At 41.8% G+C, this 17,129-nt stretch overlaps 1 protein-coding gene across 2 annotated transcripts in view; it reads right to left on the reverse strand.

The window, feature by feature from the left end:
- Positions 1-16,748, reverse strand: part of MXI1 (MAX interactor 1, dimerization protein) — a 47,893-nt gene extending 31,145 nt beyond the window's left edge. For both annotated transcript variants that reach the window (XM_056529490.1, XM_056529489.1), the window contains exon 1: positions 16,551-16,748. In XM_056529490.1, coding sequence (XP_056385465.1) covers positions 16,551-16,746 — 196 coding nt within the window. In that variant the 5' untranslated portion in view covers positions 16,747-16,748. The remainder of the gene's footprint in view (positions 1-16,550) is intronic.
- Positions 16,749-17,129: the final 381 nt, after the last annotated feature.

Raw genomic sequence — 17,129 nt, forward strand, 5'->3', positions numbered from 1 at the left:
ATTACAACTCCCAGCATGCCCGGACAGCCTGCCTGATCCCCTGACATATTGGTTTTCAAAATCGTGGACCTCCAGCTGTTGCAAAACTACAACCTGGCTATCCGAACATGCTAGGAGTTGTAGTTTCGCAACAGCTGGAGGTCCACCGTTTGGAGGCCCCTGCTGTACATGCATTCAAGGAGTGATTCCAGTAGCATCTGTGGGTCTATAGAAGTATTTCCAAAGCAGTGTGCCTCCAGCTGTTGCAAAACTACAACTCCCAGCATGCCCGGACAGCCAACGGCTGTCCGGGCATGCTGGGAGTTGTAGTTTTGCAACAGCTGGAGGCACCCTGGTTGCAAGACCCTGCTCTACAAACATGTAAAACAACCAAACACCCCGATCACTGCTCTATTCACACCACATAAAGATAGCAAACAACACACATCATTACCTCGGTCTCTTCTATCCAGATATTCAGCAGCATCTAAGAGCCTCTGAATGTTTAACATTCGGACGCAATCCATGATGCAACTTAGTAGTCGATGCCAAAAAAAATTATAAAAAATTATGTTTTAAAATAAAAATGTTTTTAATTGCATAAAAAAAAAAATAAAAAAAAAGAGTTAAAAAAATATATATTCTCCAAATAGGTAAAAAAAAAATAAAAAATAAAATATATATATATATATATATATCCGGTTTGCAGGCGAATTAAAGGGACGTTAAAGGGCCCAGAGAATTAAAGGGACGTTAAAGGGACCAGAGCTTGGGCCTCACTAGGGCAGATGAGGGTTTTAGTGCAGAATGAAGGGAAGACAGAAAGGAAGCGAATCCGAGCAGAGAGGAATGTTCCTGGGGGGGGGAGCAAAATAATAATAATTAAAAAAGGGACAATAAGGGAATTAAAGAGGAGTGTGGCCTTAGCTGCAGCACAGGGACATGGACTGTGAGCGGTCCTCCCTGCACTGACATCCAGATAAGAGTTTGTTTACTTCTTGCAGCACAGACAGAGGGCTGGTCCCATGCAAGTCCAGCTGCAAGGATCACTGGGAGTTGTAGTTTTTTGTTTTTTTTTTCTTCCCCGTTCTGCATTGAGCACATTTTTTTTTTTTTTTTAACTCTCTCACTGCTAAAAGGTTTTTATTTTGCGGAAACAAAAGGCCCCGTTGTCAGCGGCTGAGCTTATAAATATGCAGATGTCACATGGCACAGACGAGCCAGACATTAGCATGAATGCAAAAAGACCACAATCTGCCCACAATGGTCCTCATTTTCAAATACGGTTACCGTATACGGTTTTCCGCTAAAAAACGTATGGCAAAAACCGTATGCAACCTTATACAACCGTATGACTCCAAATTAAAACATATACAGTTTTTCCCCCGTACGGTTCTATCCGTTTGCATCAGTTTTTGCCAACGGTTTTGCTATTTTGTTGGAATTCGTTTTCCAGCAATGTAATAAAGTTACTATTGTTCTATTGAAATTCCAATCTGCGCATGTGTCAACTCCAAAAACGGATTAGAAAAAGCGTGTGCAACCGTATTCTGAAATTCTGTGTACGGTTCTCATAGACAACAATGTTAAAAGAACCGCATACGGTTCGCATACGGTTTTCCAACCGGAGGCAAAAACGTGGTCGACAGCATTTTTGCCTATGGTTGGAAAATCGGCAAAACCGTATCCGAGGCAAAACGGATGCAACCGTACACAACATTTGGAATACGGTTTACAATGCATTCTCTATGCATACGGTTTCGGATACGGTCGTATACGTTTTTTTTGCGGAAAACCGTATACGGTTACCGTATTTGAAAAACGTGGTGTGAACCCAGCCTTACAGTAAATTCGATTCGTCACAAACTTCTCGGCTCGGCAGTTGATGACTTATCCTGCATAAATTAGTTCAGCTTTCCGGTGCTCCGGTGGGCTGGAAAAGGTGGATACATTCCTAGGAAAGAGTCTCCTAGGACTGTATCCACCTTTTCCAGCCCATCGGAGCACCGGAAAGCTGAACTAATTTATGCAGGAAAAGTCATCAACTGCCGAGCTGAGAAGTTCGTGACGAATCGAATTTGCTGTAAGTTCGCTCATCTCTAGTCCTCATCTACCCAAAAAGACTCCCAGATACAGAACGTCTCATTGTATCACGTTCAACAAATGTTTGCAACACTGGATTAGGTTCAAATGGTTTTCATAGAATTTTTCAAGAATTTTTAACAATACAATAAACAAGGCCATTACAACAGTAGGACCAAAAAAAAAACAGTATAAAACAAATAAAATTATAACATATGCGTGTACATAAATATATATAATAGTATGAAAACATCACTCGGTTTAAAGAAATGTCCTGTAGAGACCTGAAATTTAACCCCTTCATGACCCAGCCCATTTTCACCTTCAGGACCTGGGCATTTTTTGAAAATCTGACCACTGTCACTTTAAACATCAATTACTCTGGAATGCTTTTACTTATCATTCTGATTCCGAGATTGTTTTTTCGTGACATATTCTACTTTATGTTATTGGTAAAAATTTCACTGATATTTGTATCCTTTCTTGGTAAAAAAAAATCTAAAAATTTCATGAAAATTTAGCATTTTTCTAACTTTGAAAGTCTCTGCTTGAAAGGAAAATGGACATTCCAAATAAATTACATATTGATTCACATATACAATATGTCTACTTTGTGTTTGCATAAAAAAATTGACAAGTTTTTACTTTTGGAAGACACCAGAGGGCTTCAAAGTTCCGCAGCAATTTTCCAATTTTTCTCAAGATTTTCAAAATCGTAATTTTTCAGGGCCCAGTTCAGGTTGGAAGTGGATTTTAAGGGTCTTCATATTAGAAATACCCCATAAAAGACCCCATTATAAAAACTGCACCCCCCCAAAGTATTCAAAATGACATTCAGTAAGTGTTTTAACCCTTTAGGTGTTTCACAGGAATAGCAGCAAGGTGAAGGAGAAAATTCTAAATCTTCATTTTTTACACTCGCATTTTCATGTAGACCCAATTTTTGAATTTTTACAAGGGGTAAAAGGAGAGAAATCACCCTAAAATTTGTAACCCAATTTCTCTCGAGTAAGGAAATACCTCATATGTCTATGTAAAGTGTTCGGCGGGCGCAGTAGAGGGCTCAGAAGGGAAGGAGCGACAATGGGATTTTGGAGAGTGAGTTTTTCTGAAAGGGTTTTTGGGGGGCATGTCACATTTAGGAAGCCCCTATGGTGCCAGAACAGTGGACCCCCCCCACATGTGACCCCATTTTGGAAACTATACCCCTCATGGAATTTAATAAGGGGTGCAGTGAGCATTTACACCCCACTGGCGTTTGACAGATATTTGAAACAGTGGACTGTGCAAATCAAAAATTTTATTTTTCATTTTCACAGACCACTGTTCCAAAAATCTGTCATACACCAGTGGGGTGTAAATGCTCACTGCACCCCTTATTACATTCCATGAGGGGTATAGTTTCCAAAATGGGGTCACATGTGGATATTTATTGTTTTGCGTTTGTCAGAACTGCCGTAACAATCAGCCACCCCTGTGCAAACCGCCTCAAATGTACATGGTGCACTCTCCCTTCTGGGCCTTGTTGTGCGCCCCCAGAGCACTTTGCACCCACATATGGGGTATCTCCGTACTCAGGAGAAATTGCATTACAAATTTAGAGGGTCTTTTTTCCCTTTTACCTCTTGTGAAAATGAAAAGTATAGGGCAACACCAGCATGTCAGTGTAAAAAATTAATTTTTTTTACACTAACATGCTGGTGTAGACCCCAACTTCACCTTTTCATAAGGGGTTAAAGAAGAAAAAGCCCCCCAAAATTTGTAAGGCAATTTCTCCCGAGTACGGCGATACCCCATATGTGTCCCAAAACTGTTGCCCTGAAATACGACAGGGCTCCAAAGTGAGAGAGCGCCATGCGCATTTGAGGCCTGAATTAGGGATTTGCATAGGGGTGGACATAGGAGTATTCTACGCCAGTGATTCCCAAACAGGGTGCCTCCAGCTGTTGCAAAACTCCCAGCATGCCTGGACATTCAATGGCTGTCCGGCAATACTGGGAGTTATTATTTTGCAACAGCTGGAGGCTCCGTTTTGGAAACAGTAGCGTACCAGACGTTTTTCATTTTTTGGGGGGAGGGGGGCTGTGTAGGGGTATGTGTATATGTAGTGTTTTTTACTTTTTATTTTAGGTTAGTGTCAGTGTAGTGTAGTGTTTTTAGGGTACAGTCACATGGGCAGAGGTTCACAGCAAGTTTGCCGCTGGAAGTTTGAGCTGCAGCGCAAAATTTGCGCCATCTCAAACTTGCAGCACTCACTGTAAACCTCCGCCCATGTGAGTGTACCCTGTACATTCACATTGGGGGGAGGGGGCAAACATCCAGCTGTTGCAAACTCCGAGCATGCCCTTTGGCTGTCCGTGCATGCTGGGAGTTGTAGTTTTGCAACAGCTGGAGGAACACTGGTTTGGAAACACTAAGTTAAGTAATAAACTTTCAAGTGTTTTGCAACCAAACTTAGTGTTTCCAAACCAGTGTGCCTCCAGCTGTTGCAAAACTACAACTCCCAGCATGCATGGTCTGTCAGTGCATGCTGGGAGTTATAGTTTTGCAACAATTGCAACAGCTGGAGGCACTGAGGTAGGAAACGGACAATGTTTCCCAACTAGTATGCCTCCAGTTGTTGCAAAACTACAACTCCCAGCATGCCCAGACTGCCCAGGCATGCTGGAAGTTGTAGTTCGGCAATATCTTAAGGATCAGATGTTGCCGAACTACAACTTCCAGCATGCTTGGACAGTCTGGGCATGCTGGGAGTTGTAGTTTTGCAACATCTGGAGGTCCACAGTTTGGAGACCACTGTATAATGGAAGATAGAAGATCAGACAGGCTTCCCGGGCATGCTGGGAGTTGTAGTTTTGCAACAGCTGGAGGGCCCCAGTTTGGAGACCTATGAACTAGAAGATCAGACAGTCTTCCCGGGCATGCTGGAAGTTGTAGTTTTGCAACAGCTGGAGGTCCCCAGTTTGGAGACCTATGAACTAGAAGATCAGACAGGCTTCCCGGGCATGCTGGGAGTTGTAGTTTTGCAACAGCTGGAGGACCACTGTATATCTGCTAAGTATTCTGATAGCGAAACGCTGCTATCAGCTAGTCAGATTTGACCAGCTGATAGCAGCGATCGCTGGGGGGGTGGGGGATGAAACCCCCCCGTGGTCACATGGTAAGATGGCTGGCTATCAGTGATAGCCACCATCTTTCCGGGCGCTGCGGGATGCCGCGAGTAGCGGCAAAAATGTTCATGACGTACCTGTATGTCATGGGTCGGGAAGGGGTTAAAGGGGTTATCCAGGAAAACATTTTTTTTATATACCAACTGGCTCCAGAAAGTGAAACAGATTTGTAAATTACTTCTATTAAAAAATCTTAATCCTTTCAATAATTATCAGCTGCTGAAGTTGAGTTGTTGTTTTCTGTCTGGCAACAGTGCTCTCTGCTGACATCTCTGCTTGTCTCGGGAACCGCCCAGTTTAGAAGAGGTTTGCTATGGGGATTTGCTTCTAAACTGGGCGTTTCCCGAGACACGCGTCATCAGAGAGCGAAAAGAGCAACTAAACTTAATTAATAGAAGTAATTTACAAATCTGTTTCACTTTCTGGAGCCAGTTGATATATAAAAAAAAGTTTTTCCCTGGAATACCCCTTTAAATTATAATTGTATATTGACATTCATACACGATAATAACGTAGTGCACTAAAGACCAGCTGTAAGTAAGGCCGGGTTCACAAAACGTTTTTGCAATACAAATCCCGTATCAGGTTTTTGATTAAAAAAAAAAAAAAAAAAAAAGATTCCTCAAGACCTGACTAAACTATATCAAAACGTGTGTACAAATTTTAATCCATATACGGTTTGAAAAATGATGTCCGGTTGCATTTGTTTTTTAAGAAAAAAACGTATAAGTTTTTTAACTTTTCATTTCCATTATGAATAAAGTTTCACTGGTTTGATTGAAATTCCAAGAAAAAAACTGTGCAAAGTCAAAACCCGGATGGTGAAAACCGGATGGAACCGTACACACATACAGTTCTGTATGGTTCCCATTGACTCCCATGTTATAAAAAAAAAACGTATAATACGTTTTCTTTTTGTTTTGTTTTTTTACCCGGACCAAAAACCATGGTAGACTACGGTTTTGGGTGCGAGAAAAAAAAAACTGACAGAACCGTACAGGATGCATAGGGTTTTCAATGGAGAGTCAATGCGTACGGTTTTCAATACGGATCCGTACGGTTTTCAAATTGAATACTTCTATGGGAACTGTATTGCAAAAACGTGTCGTGAACCCGGCCTTATTATTATTTAATTGTAACATTGTATTATTATTTATCTGGAATACTATTATTATTAATTTGCAATACTGTATTGTTATTATTGTTATTATTTGTTGTTTAAAAGCCAGCATACAGGACAAAAGTGACGCGTTTCAGGTGCCAATCTGCACCCTTAATCATACATAAAAGTAATAATATTATGATTAAGGGTCCAGATCGACACCTGAAACGCGTCACTTTTTTCCTGTATGCTGGCTATTAAACAATAAAGACGGAGAGACTTTTGCACTTTACCCACTATGGACACTGGAACCAGAGCCTATTCTATACTCCAGTGTTTCCCAAGCAGTTTGCCTTCAGCTGTTGCAAAACTACAACTCCCAGCATGCCCGGCATGGGTGCTGTGGTTTTGCAACAGCTAGAGGTGCACTGCTTGGGAAACATGGACAACAGCTGTCCGGGCATGCTGGGAGTTGTAGTTTTGCCACAGCAGGAGGACCACCGTTTGGAGACCAATGAACTAGAAGATCAGACAGGCTTCCCGGGCATGCTGGGAGTTGTAGTTTTGCAACAGCTGGAGGTCCACCGTTTGGAGACCTATGAACTAGAAGATCAGACAGGCTTCCCGGGCATGCTGGGAGTTGTAGTTTTGCAACAGCTGGAGGTCCCCTATTTGGAGACCTATGAACTAGAAGATCAGACAGGCTTCCCAGGCATGCTGGGAGTTGTAGTTTTGCAACAGCTGGAGGTCCCCAGTTTGGAGACCTATGAACTAGAAGATCAGACAGGCTTCCCAGGCATGCTGGGAGTTGTAGTTTTGCAACAGCTGGAGGTCCACCGTTTGGAGACCAATGAACTAGAAGATCAGACAGGCTTCCCGGGCATGCTGGGAGTTGTAGTTTTGCAACAGCTGGAGGTCCACCGTTTGGAGACCTATGAACTAGAAGATCAGACAGGCTTCCCGGGCATGCTGGGAGTTGTAGTTTTGCAACAGCTGGAGGTCCCCTATTTGGAGACCTATGAACTAGAAGATCAGACAGGCTTCCCAGGCATGCTGGGAGTTGTAGTTTTGCAACAGCTGGAGGTCCCCAGTTTGGAGACCTATGAACTAGAAGATCAGACAGGCTTCCCAGGCATGCTGGGAGTTGTAGTTTTGCAACAGCTGGAGGTCCACCGTTTGGAGACCAATGAACTAGAAGATCAGACAGGCTTCCCGGGCATGCTGGGAGTTGAAGTTTTGCAACAGCTGGAGGTCCACCGTTTTAAGACCACTGCTGAATAGTATATACCTGGACCAGGGCGGCAGCCAATCAACTTTTTCTGTTTTAATTTCAATTTTAAAATTAAGAATTGGGAAGTTGGACATAAAAGAGAAGTACAGGTTGGGTCACATTGGTTTTTACTGTGATTATCTGCAAATTATTATCCCAAGCGGTGAAGCACGAGGCTGTAAAAGAGGAACCACCAGATTAAGCGTAACTGCCGGATCCAACAGTGTCCATAATCAGCAGAAAAAAGGCTGCCTGGGCATGCTGGGAGTTGTAGTTCTGCAACAGCTGGAGACAACATTGATCTAAGTTGTTCAAAAATGTTTCTCTTTAACAGTGGTCTTCAACCTGCGCACCTCCAGATGTTGCAAAACTACAACTCCCAGCATGCCCGGACAGCCAACGGCTGTCCGGGCATGCTGGGAGTTGTAGTTTTGCAACATCTGGAGGTCCGCAAGTTGGAGACCACTGCTATATAACATCCTGGGACACCGACCGGAGTGGTGCAGGGCTGAATGCTAAAGATTAACAATACTAATCTTTAGCATTTGGGGAAAATTTAAAGTTTTTTAAGGGTTAAAAAAAAAAAAAGTTTAATTTGATTTTTTTTTTCATTTAAGGCACAAACAATGCACATTTCCTGACCCCTCTCCCCAGCCCCACCGGTCTATCCTCCCACCCCCATTGTAACGAAACACAATGAGAAGTGGTCACTACCCCCCAAAACTAGTCTTTTGTCTACTGTAAATAAGCGCTGTTGCTTTAAAAAAAAAAAAAAAAGGAGGGGATGACGTCATCAGTCCTGAGAACAATCAGAGCCCGCCCCCTGAGCCCCGAGCCCAGCAACCGGTGACATCACAGAGAACGCTGCACTCTGATTGGTGGACAGATAATTCCCGGCCCCGCCTCTCTGGGAAGAAGAGCCAATTGAAAAATCCCAGACTGGCTCCATGTGGAAACCACGTGTGCAGCGAGGAAGTGCAGGTCACGTGTGATGCCGCGCCACCGCCGCTGTGTGTGAATAATGCCGGATCATGGGGGGGGGGGATACACGGAACATTCCATGTGGGATCAGCAATATAGGGGGGTCTGGGTTACTGCATGTTACTGTATATGGGGAATTAATAAAGTCAGCAGGAGATTCATTCTCTAATGTCTGGTGTTTGTCTGTAAATGAACCTTATAAGAACTGTAGAGCGCTACTGAATATGTTGGTGCTATGTAGATAAAAATCTATCATCTATATCCTTTCAGTTAGTCAATAAAGGTATCATCACTACTACACTCGTCTCCTATAGATAAATATGAAATAGATATAGAGAAAAGAAAGATAGATATGGGATGAGATATAGATAGACATAAGATAGATATAGATAGGAGATAGATAAAAGATATATATATATATTAGATAGATATGAGATAGATAGATAGATAGATAGATATGAGATAGATAGATAGATAGATAGATATGAGATAGATAGATAGATATGAGATAGATAGATAGATATGAGATAGATAGATAGATATGAGATGGATATGAGATAGATAGATATGAGATAGATAGATATGAGATAGATAGATATGAGATAGATATGAGATAGATAGATATGAGATAGATAGATATGAGATAGATAGATAGATATAGATAGATAGATATGAGATAGATAGATATGAGATAGATAGATATGAGATAGATAGATAGATATGAGATAGATAGATATGAGATAGATATGAGATAGATAGATATGAGATAGATAGATATGAGATAGATAGATAGATATAGATAGATAGATATGAGATAGATAGATATGAGATAGATAGATATGAGATAGATAGATAGATATGAGATAGATAGATAGATAGATAGATATGAGATAGATATGAGATAGATAGATATGAGATAGATAGATATGAGATAGATAGATAGATATAGATAGATAGATATGAGATAGATAGATATGAGATAGATAGATATGAGATAGATAGATAGATATGAGATAGATAGATAGATAGATATGAGATAGATAGATATGAAATAGATAGATATGAGATAGATAGATAGATATGATATAGATAGATATGAGATAGATAGATATGAGATAGATAGATAGATAGATATGAGATAGATAGATATGAAATAGATAGATATGAGATAGATATGAGATAGATAGATAGATATGAGATAGATAGATATGAGATAGATAGATATGAGATAGATAGATTACATATTACGGTTGCTATTACATTTCCCATAAAGCTCTATCAGTGTGTGTGTGTGGGGGGGGGGGGGGGTTGTACTGTAACAGGTTAATCTCAGTTTGATATCATTTCGTAACAATGTGTCAGTACATAAAAGTGATAGAAGCTACAAAGATTCAGAAAGTTTAGAAGCACAAAGTGAGGAAGGCTGTATATATGTGCTGAGCATGTGTCTATATATGTGTGTGTCTATATATATATATATATATATATATGTGTGTGTCTATATATGTGTGTGTCTATATATATATATATATGTGTGTGTGTCTATATATGTCTCTATATGTGTCTCTATATATGTAAATAAAAAGGGTTGTGCAGCTCACAATTAACTAGCCGAGGTAAGGAGGTTGTGCACCTACACCAGGTGCTGGAAATTTAAAACAAAACGTGTCTATCTATGTATTTATACATGTGTATATCTATGTATCTATACATGTGTATATCTATGTATCTATATATGTGTATATCTATGTATCTATATATGTGTATATCTATGTATTTATACATGTGTATATCTATGTATCTATATATGTGTATATCTATGTATCTATATATGTGTATATCTATGTATCTATATATGTGTATATCTATGTGTCTATATATGTGTATATCTATGTATTTATACATGTGTATATCTATGTATTTATACATGTGTATATCTATGTATTTATACATGTGTATATCTATGTATTTATACATGTGTATATCTATGTATCTATATATGTGTATATCTATGTATCTATATATGTGTATATCTATGTATCTATATATGTGTATATCTATGTATCTATATATGTGTATATCTATGTATCTATATATGTGTATATCTATGTATCTATATATGTGTATATCTATGTGTCTATATATGTGTATATCTATGTGTCTATATATGTGTATATCTATGTATTTATACATGTGTATATCTATGTATCTATATATGTGTATATCTATGTATCTATATATGTGTATATCTATGTATCTATATATGTGTATATCTATGTATCTATATATGTGTATATCTATGTATCTATATATGTGTATATCTATGTATCTATATATGTGTATATCTATGTGTCTATATATGTGTATATCTATGTATTTATACATGTGTATATCTATGTATCTATATATGTGTATATCTATGTATCTATATATGTGTATATCTATGTATCTATATATGTGTATATCTATGTATCTATATATGTGTATATCTATGTATCTATATATGTATCTATATATGTGTCTATATATGTGTATATCTATGTATCTATATATGTATCTATATATGTCTCTATACATGTTTATATCTATGTATCTATATATGTGTCTATATCTATGTATCTATATATGTCTATTATGTGTCTATATGTATATATCTATGTATCTATATCTATATATCTATATTCACACACAGGACGATCCTCTTTATAAACCAGACAAGACCCAGTGAATGAAGCTGCAGATTTCTGCACAAGTGAATTGTGTCCCTTCTCTATTGTCGCCACATGCGGGGGACAGACAAGGTCTTTGTACCACATCAGACAAGGAGGGGGGGGGGGGGAGGTCTCTGCAGCTGCAGTCACTGCCATGGCTGACTAAGGGTTAACTTACAGGTGCAGATGGAGAACATAAGGAAGACTTGTCCATACATTGTCTGTACCCCCCCCCCCCCCAGGGACATGTGTATATATATATATATGTATATGCTTTACATTCTGTAAACAACCCAAGATTTTGTAATATTTGATATATTATTGTTACAAAAACAGAACTTCCGGTCACAGTGACACAAAAAGAAATAAATAAAGATACATTGTATCACCTGCAATAACTAATATATAACTTTATTTATGTCATGTTTTTCTATTTATGTTACTGTAGGTAAAAATAAATAAATAAAAAATAAAGATACATTGTATCACTGAGGCTGGTAGTTGTATGTTTGTGCTGGTGCACAGTACAGGTCAGGGGGTCAGTTTACTGTACACCCCCCCCCCCCCCCCCCCAATGAATTGTGATGAAGATGATTGTTTATTGTCCTGGGGAGTAGTAAACATCCCCCATTACATGCAGCAGCACACACAATACATTGCACCCTTCACTGATACTGTATGGGACCCTAGACACAGAGTCTGGCAGGTCAGGGGTTAATGTAATAGGGGTCATGTGACAAGACTGGGGATTAACTCCTCATCTGACTGTATAGACAGTGTGCCTCCAGCTGTTGCAAAACTACAACACCCAGCATGCCCGGACAGCCAACGGCTGTCCGGGCATGCTGGGAGTTGTAGTTTTGCAACAGCTGGAGGCACACTGTTTGGAAAACACTGCTGTATAAGGTAGTGCACTTGTCTCATCCTCAATGATACATTGGTAGATGCCAGGCTCCTCTGCAACTATTATATCTTGTTATACACTGATTTCCAACCTGTTGCAAAACTACAACTCCCAGCATGCCCTAGGAGTTGCAACAGTTTAAAACCCAGAGGTTGTGGATCCATCATGGTGTTTTATATCATCCTCATGTGGCCCTTTGTGGTTGTTTGTACATTGAGGCCCTTCCTGTATAATTGCACTTTAATCCTTGCAGCCCCCCTGTGAGCAGATTCTCCCAGAAATGAGAGTGCAGGGGTCACGTGGTTACACCCGAGGGCACCTGCCTCACCCTCCTCCGGGCACTGAGGGCTCTTTGTGTTGTGATGACACGTGCAGGACCAGGATCAGGCCTGACTATTAGAACCACAGGATTTACTACATACACTGCACTATACACAGTACACATACATGGACTGCACTATACACAGTACACACATGGGCATGGACTGCACTATACACAGAACACACATGGGCATGGACTGCACTAAACACAGTACACACATGGGCATGGACTGCACTATACACAGTACACACATGGGCATGGACTGCACTATACACATGGGCATGGACTGCACTAAACACAGTACACACATGGGCATGGACTGCACTATACACAGTACACACATGGGCATGGACTGCACTATACACAGTACACACATGGGCATGGACTGCACTATACACAGTACACACATGGGCATGGACTGCACTATACACAGTACACACATGGGCATGGGCTGCACTATACACAGTACACACATGGGCATGGACTGCACTATACACAGTACACATGGGCATGGACTGCACTATACACAGTACACACATGGGCATGGACTGCACTATACACATGGGCATGGACTGCACTATACACAGTACACACATGGGCATGGACTGCACTATACACAGTACACACATGGGCATGGACTGCACTATACACAGTACACACATGGGCATGGACTGCACTATACACATGGGCATGGACTGCACTATACACATGGGCATGGACTGCACTATACACAGTACACACATGGGCATGGACTGCACTATACACAGTACACACATGGGCATGGACTGCACTATACACAGTACACACATGGGCATGGACTGCACTATACACAGTACACACATGGGCATGGACTGCACTATACACAGTACACACATGGGCATGGACTGCACTATACACATGGGCATGGACTGCACTATACACATGGGCATGGACTGCACTATACACAGTACACACATGGGCATGGACTGCACTATACACAGTACACACATGGGCATGGACTGCACTATACACATGGGCATGGACTGCACTATACACATGGGCATGGACTGCACTATACACATGGGCATGGACTGCACTATACACAGTACACACATGGGCATGGACTGCACTATACACATGGGCATGGACTGCACTATACACAGTACACACATGGGCATGGACTGCACTATACACAGTACACACATGGGCATGGACTGCACTATACACAGTACACACATGGGCATGGACTGCACTATACACAGTACACACATGGGCATGGACTGCACTATACACAGTACACACATGGGCATGGACTGCACTATACACAGTACACACATGGGCATGGACTGCACTATACACAGTACACACATGGGCATGGACTGCACTATACACATGGGCATGGACTGCACTATACACAGTACACACATGGGCATGGACTGCACTATACACAGTACACACATGGGCATGGACTGCACTATACACAGTACACACATGGGCATGGACTGCACTATACACAGTACACACATGGGCATGGACTGCACTATACACAGTACACATGGGCATGGACTGCACTATACACAGTACACATGGGCATGGACTGCACTATACACAGTACACACATGGGCATGGACTGCACTATACACATGGGCATGGACTGCACTATACACAGTACACACATGGGCATGGACTGCACTATACACAGTACACACATGGGCATGGACTGCACTATACACAGTACACACATGGGCATGGACTGCACTATACACATGGGCATGGACTGCACTATACACAGTACACACATGGGCATGGACTGCACTATACACAGTACACACATGGGCATGGACTGCACTATACACAGTACACACATGGGCATGGACTGCACTATACACAGTACACACATGGGCATGGACTGCACTATACACAGTACACACATGGGCATGGACTGCACTATACACAGTACACACATGGGCATGGACTGCACTATACACAGTACACACATGGGCATGGACTGCACTATACACAGTACACACATGGGCATGGACTGCACTATACACAGTACACACATGGGCATGGACTGCACTATACACATGGGCATGGACTGCACTATACACAGTACACACATGGGCATGGACTGCACTATACACATGGGCATGGACTGCACTATACACAGTACACACATGGGCATGGACTGCACTATACACAGTACACACATGGGCATGGACTGCACTATACACAGTACACACATGGGCATGGACTGCACTATACACAGTACACACATGGGCATGGACTGCACTATACACAGTACACACATGGGCATGGACTGCACTATACACAGTACACACATGGGCATGGACTGCACTATACACAGTACACACATGGACATAGACTGCACTATACACAGTACACACATGGGCATGGACTGCACTATACACATGGGCATGGACTGCACTATACACAGTACACACATGGGCATGGACTGCACTATACACAGTACACACATGGGCATGGACTGCACTATACACATGGGCATGGACTGCACTATACACAGTACACACATGGGCATGGACTGCACTATACACAGTACACACATGGGCATGGACTGCACTATACACATGGGCATGGACTGCACTATACACAGTACACACATGGGCATGGACTGCAGTATACACAGTACACACATGGGCATGGACTGCACTATACACAGTACACACATGGGCATGGACTGCACTGTACACAGTACACACATGGGCATGGACTGCACTATACACAGTACACATGGGCATGGACTGCACTATACACAGTACACATACATGGACTGCACTATACACAGTAAACACACATGTGTATACAATGCACTATACACACAATGGTATACAATGCACTATACACAGTATACACACATGTGTATGCAATGCACTATACACAGTATACACACAATGGTATACAATGCACTATACACAGTACACACACAATGGTATACCATGCACTATACACAGTACACACACCTGCTCATGCACTATACACAGTGAGAGCAGGGTCTATGACCAGGAGTTACATTTAGCATCAGAAGAACAAAACATAAAGGTACTTACTAACACACATTGTCTAGACTTGGTAAGAATACAATGTAAAAGTACAAACCCCATATATCTCCATATATACTTGTAGCATCAGGAGTCATGACAAGAAACAAACATCAGAACTCAGAATCACACATGTATACAAGAGCAGTATATATATATATATATATATATATATACTGTACAGTAGGATCATACACATGTATACAAGAGCAGCACATATATACTGTACAGTAGCATCATACACATGCATACATACATCAGCAGAACACATATAGGATCATACATCAGCAGAACACATAGGATCATACATAAGCAGAACACATATGATCATACATCAGCAGAACACATATAGGATCATACATCAGCAGAACACATATAGGATCATACATCAGCAGGACACATATAGGATCATACATCAGCAGGACACATATAGGATCATACATCAGCAGGACACATATAGGATCATACATCAGCAGAACATATAGGACAATATAGGAGAACCAAACGTATATAGGGTCAAGTACCTTTATGCAAGAACAGCACAGATATACTACACAGTAGGATCATACACCACATATAGGGTCGCACATGTAGGGCAGCTCACATACATGGTGGCACACATGCTCAGTGCCCGGGCTGCTGCTGGCAGTTTCTCTCTGGTAACAATGGGATGAAGTGTCTGCTCTTTGTCTGAACATAAAAGATGGAAGAACAAGAAGAGACATGGAAAGTTCTCCAGGCTCCTGAATCACGAGTCACTGCCTTGTCCTGGGCATCCAGGGTCTTGTAACATGCCCAGGCACAATGCCATCCCCTGTTCTTGCCAAGCTGGCACCAGACTTACAATAGCCCAGGCTGCACTCAGACCCCCCCCCCCCTCCTCCTTCTCTTTGTCTCCCTGCAGCCCCATGGACTGTAGATCTCCCCAAATTCCCCCACACACCCCTGACCCTCTCAGCCCTCTTACTTTTTCTGTCCTGGTCCAGTCTCTCCAGGTAACTGGCAGCTTCCAGCAAGATCTGCACATTGTCCAAGAAAGTGGTGATGTGCCCCATGTCCTGCCCCTGGGTGCCCAGCAATTCAGTCAGGGGACACCTGGGCATTTTGGAGTCCTGAGGGCTTGTGTCCATCATACTGTCTCTCCTGGGTCGCCCTCTGACCATGTCTGCTAGGATGCACTGCTCTCACTGTCCTGGGGGCTCCACAATAACCCCCTGTGCACTTTATTCACTGGCTGCAGGAGGGAGCCGCGTAGGTCCTAGTGCCGCCCGCTGACCTACATTAGCATATCCAGGCAGACACTCAGTTACCGCCAGACAACTGGTTTAACCGCCTAAATCCCGGAAAGTCAGACCCACCCAGCAACCAGGCAAGTGCATATAATCAATACAAGGCACAAGCCCAGCATCCTATCTGCTGTGCAACCACCCCTATCCCATGATCCTACTATCCCAGCCATGATGCAATAACCATATAGTCATCCAAGGGGTTAAGTTTAGGTTTCTCCACTTAAAAGTTACAAAGTATCAAAAACTTTTTATTTATT

The sequence above is a fragment of the Hyla sarda genome, chromosome 7 (assembly GCF_029499605.1).
Source record: "Hyla sarda isolate aHylSar1 chromosome 7, aHylSar1.hap1, whole genome shotgun sequence".
In the NCBI taxonomy this organism is placed as follows: domain Eukaryota; kingdom Metazoa; phylum Chordata; class Amphibia; order Anura; family Hylidae; genus Hyla; species Hyla sarda.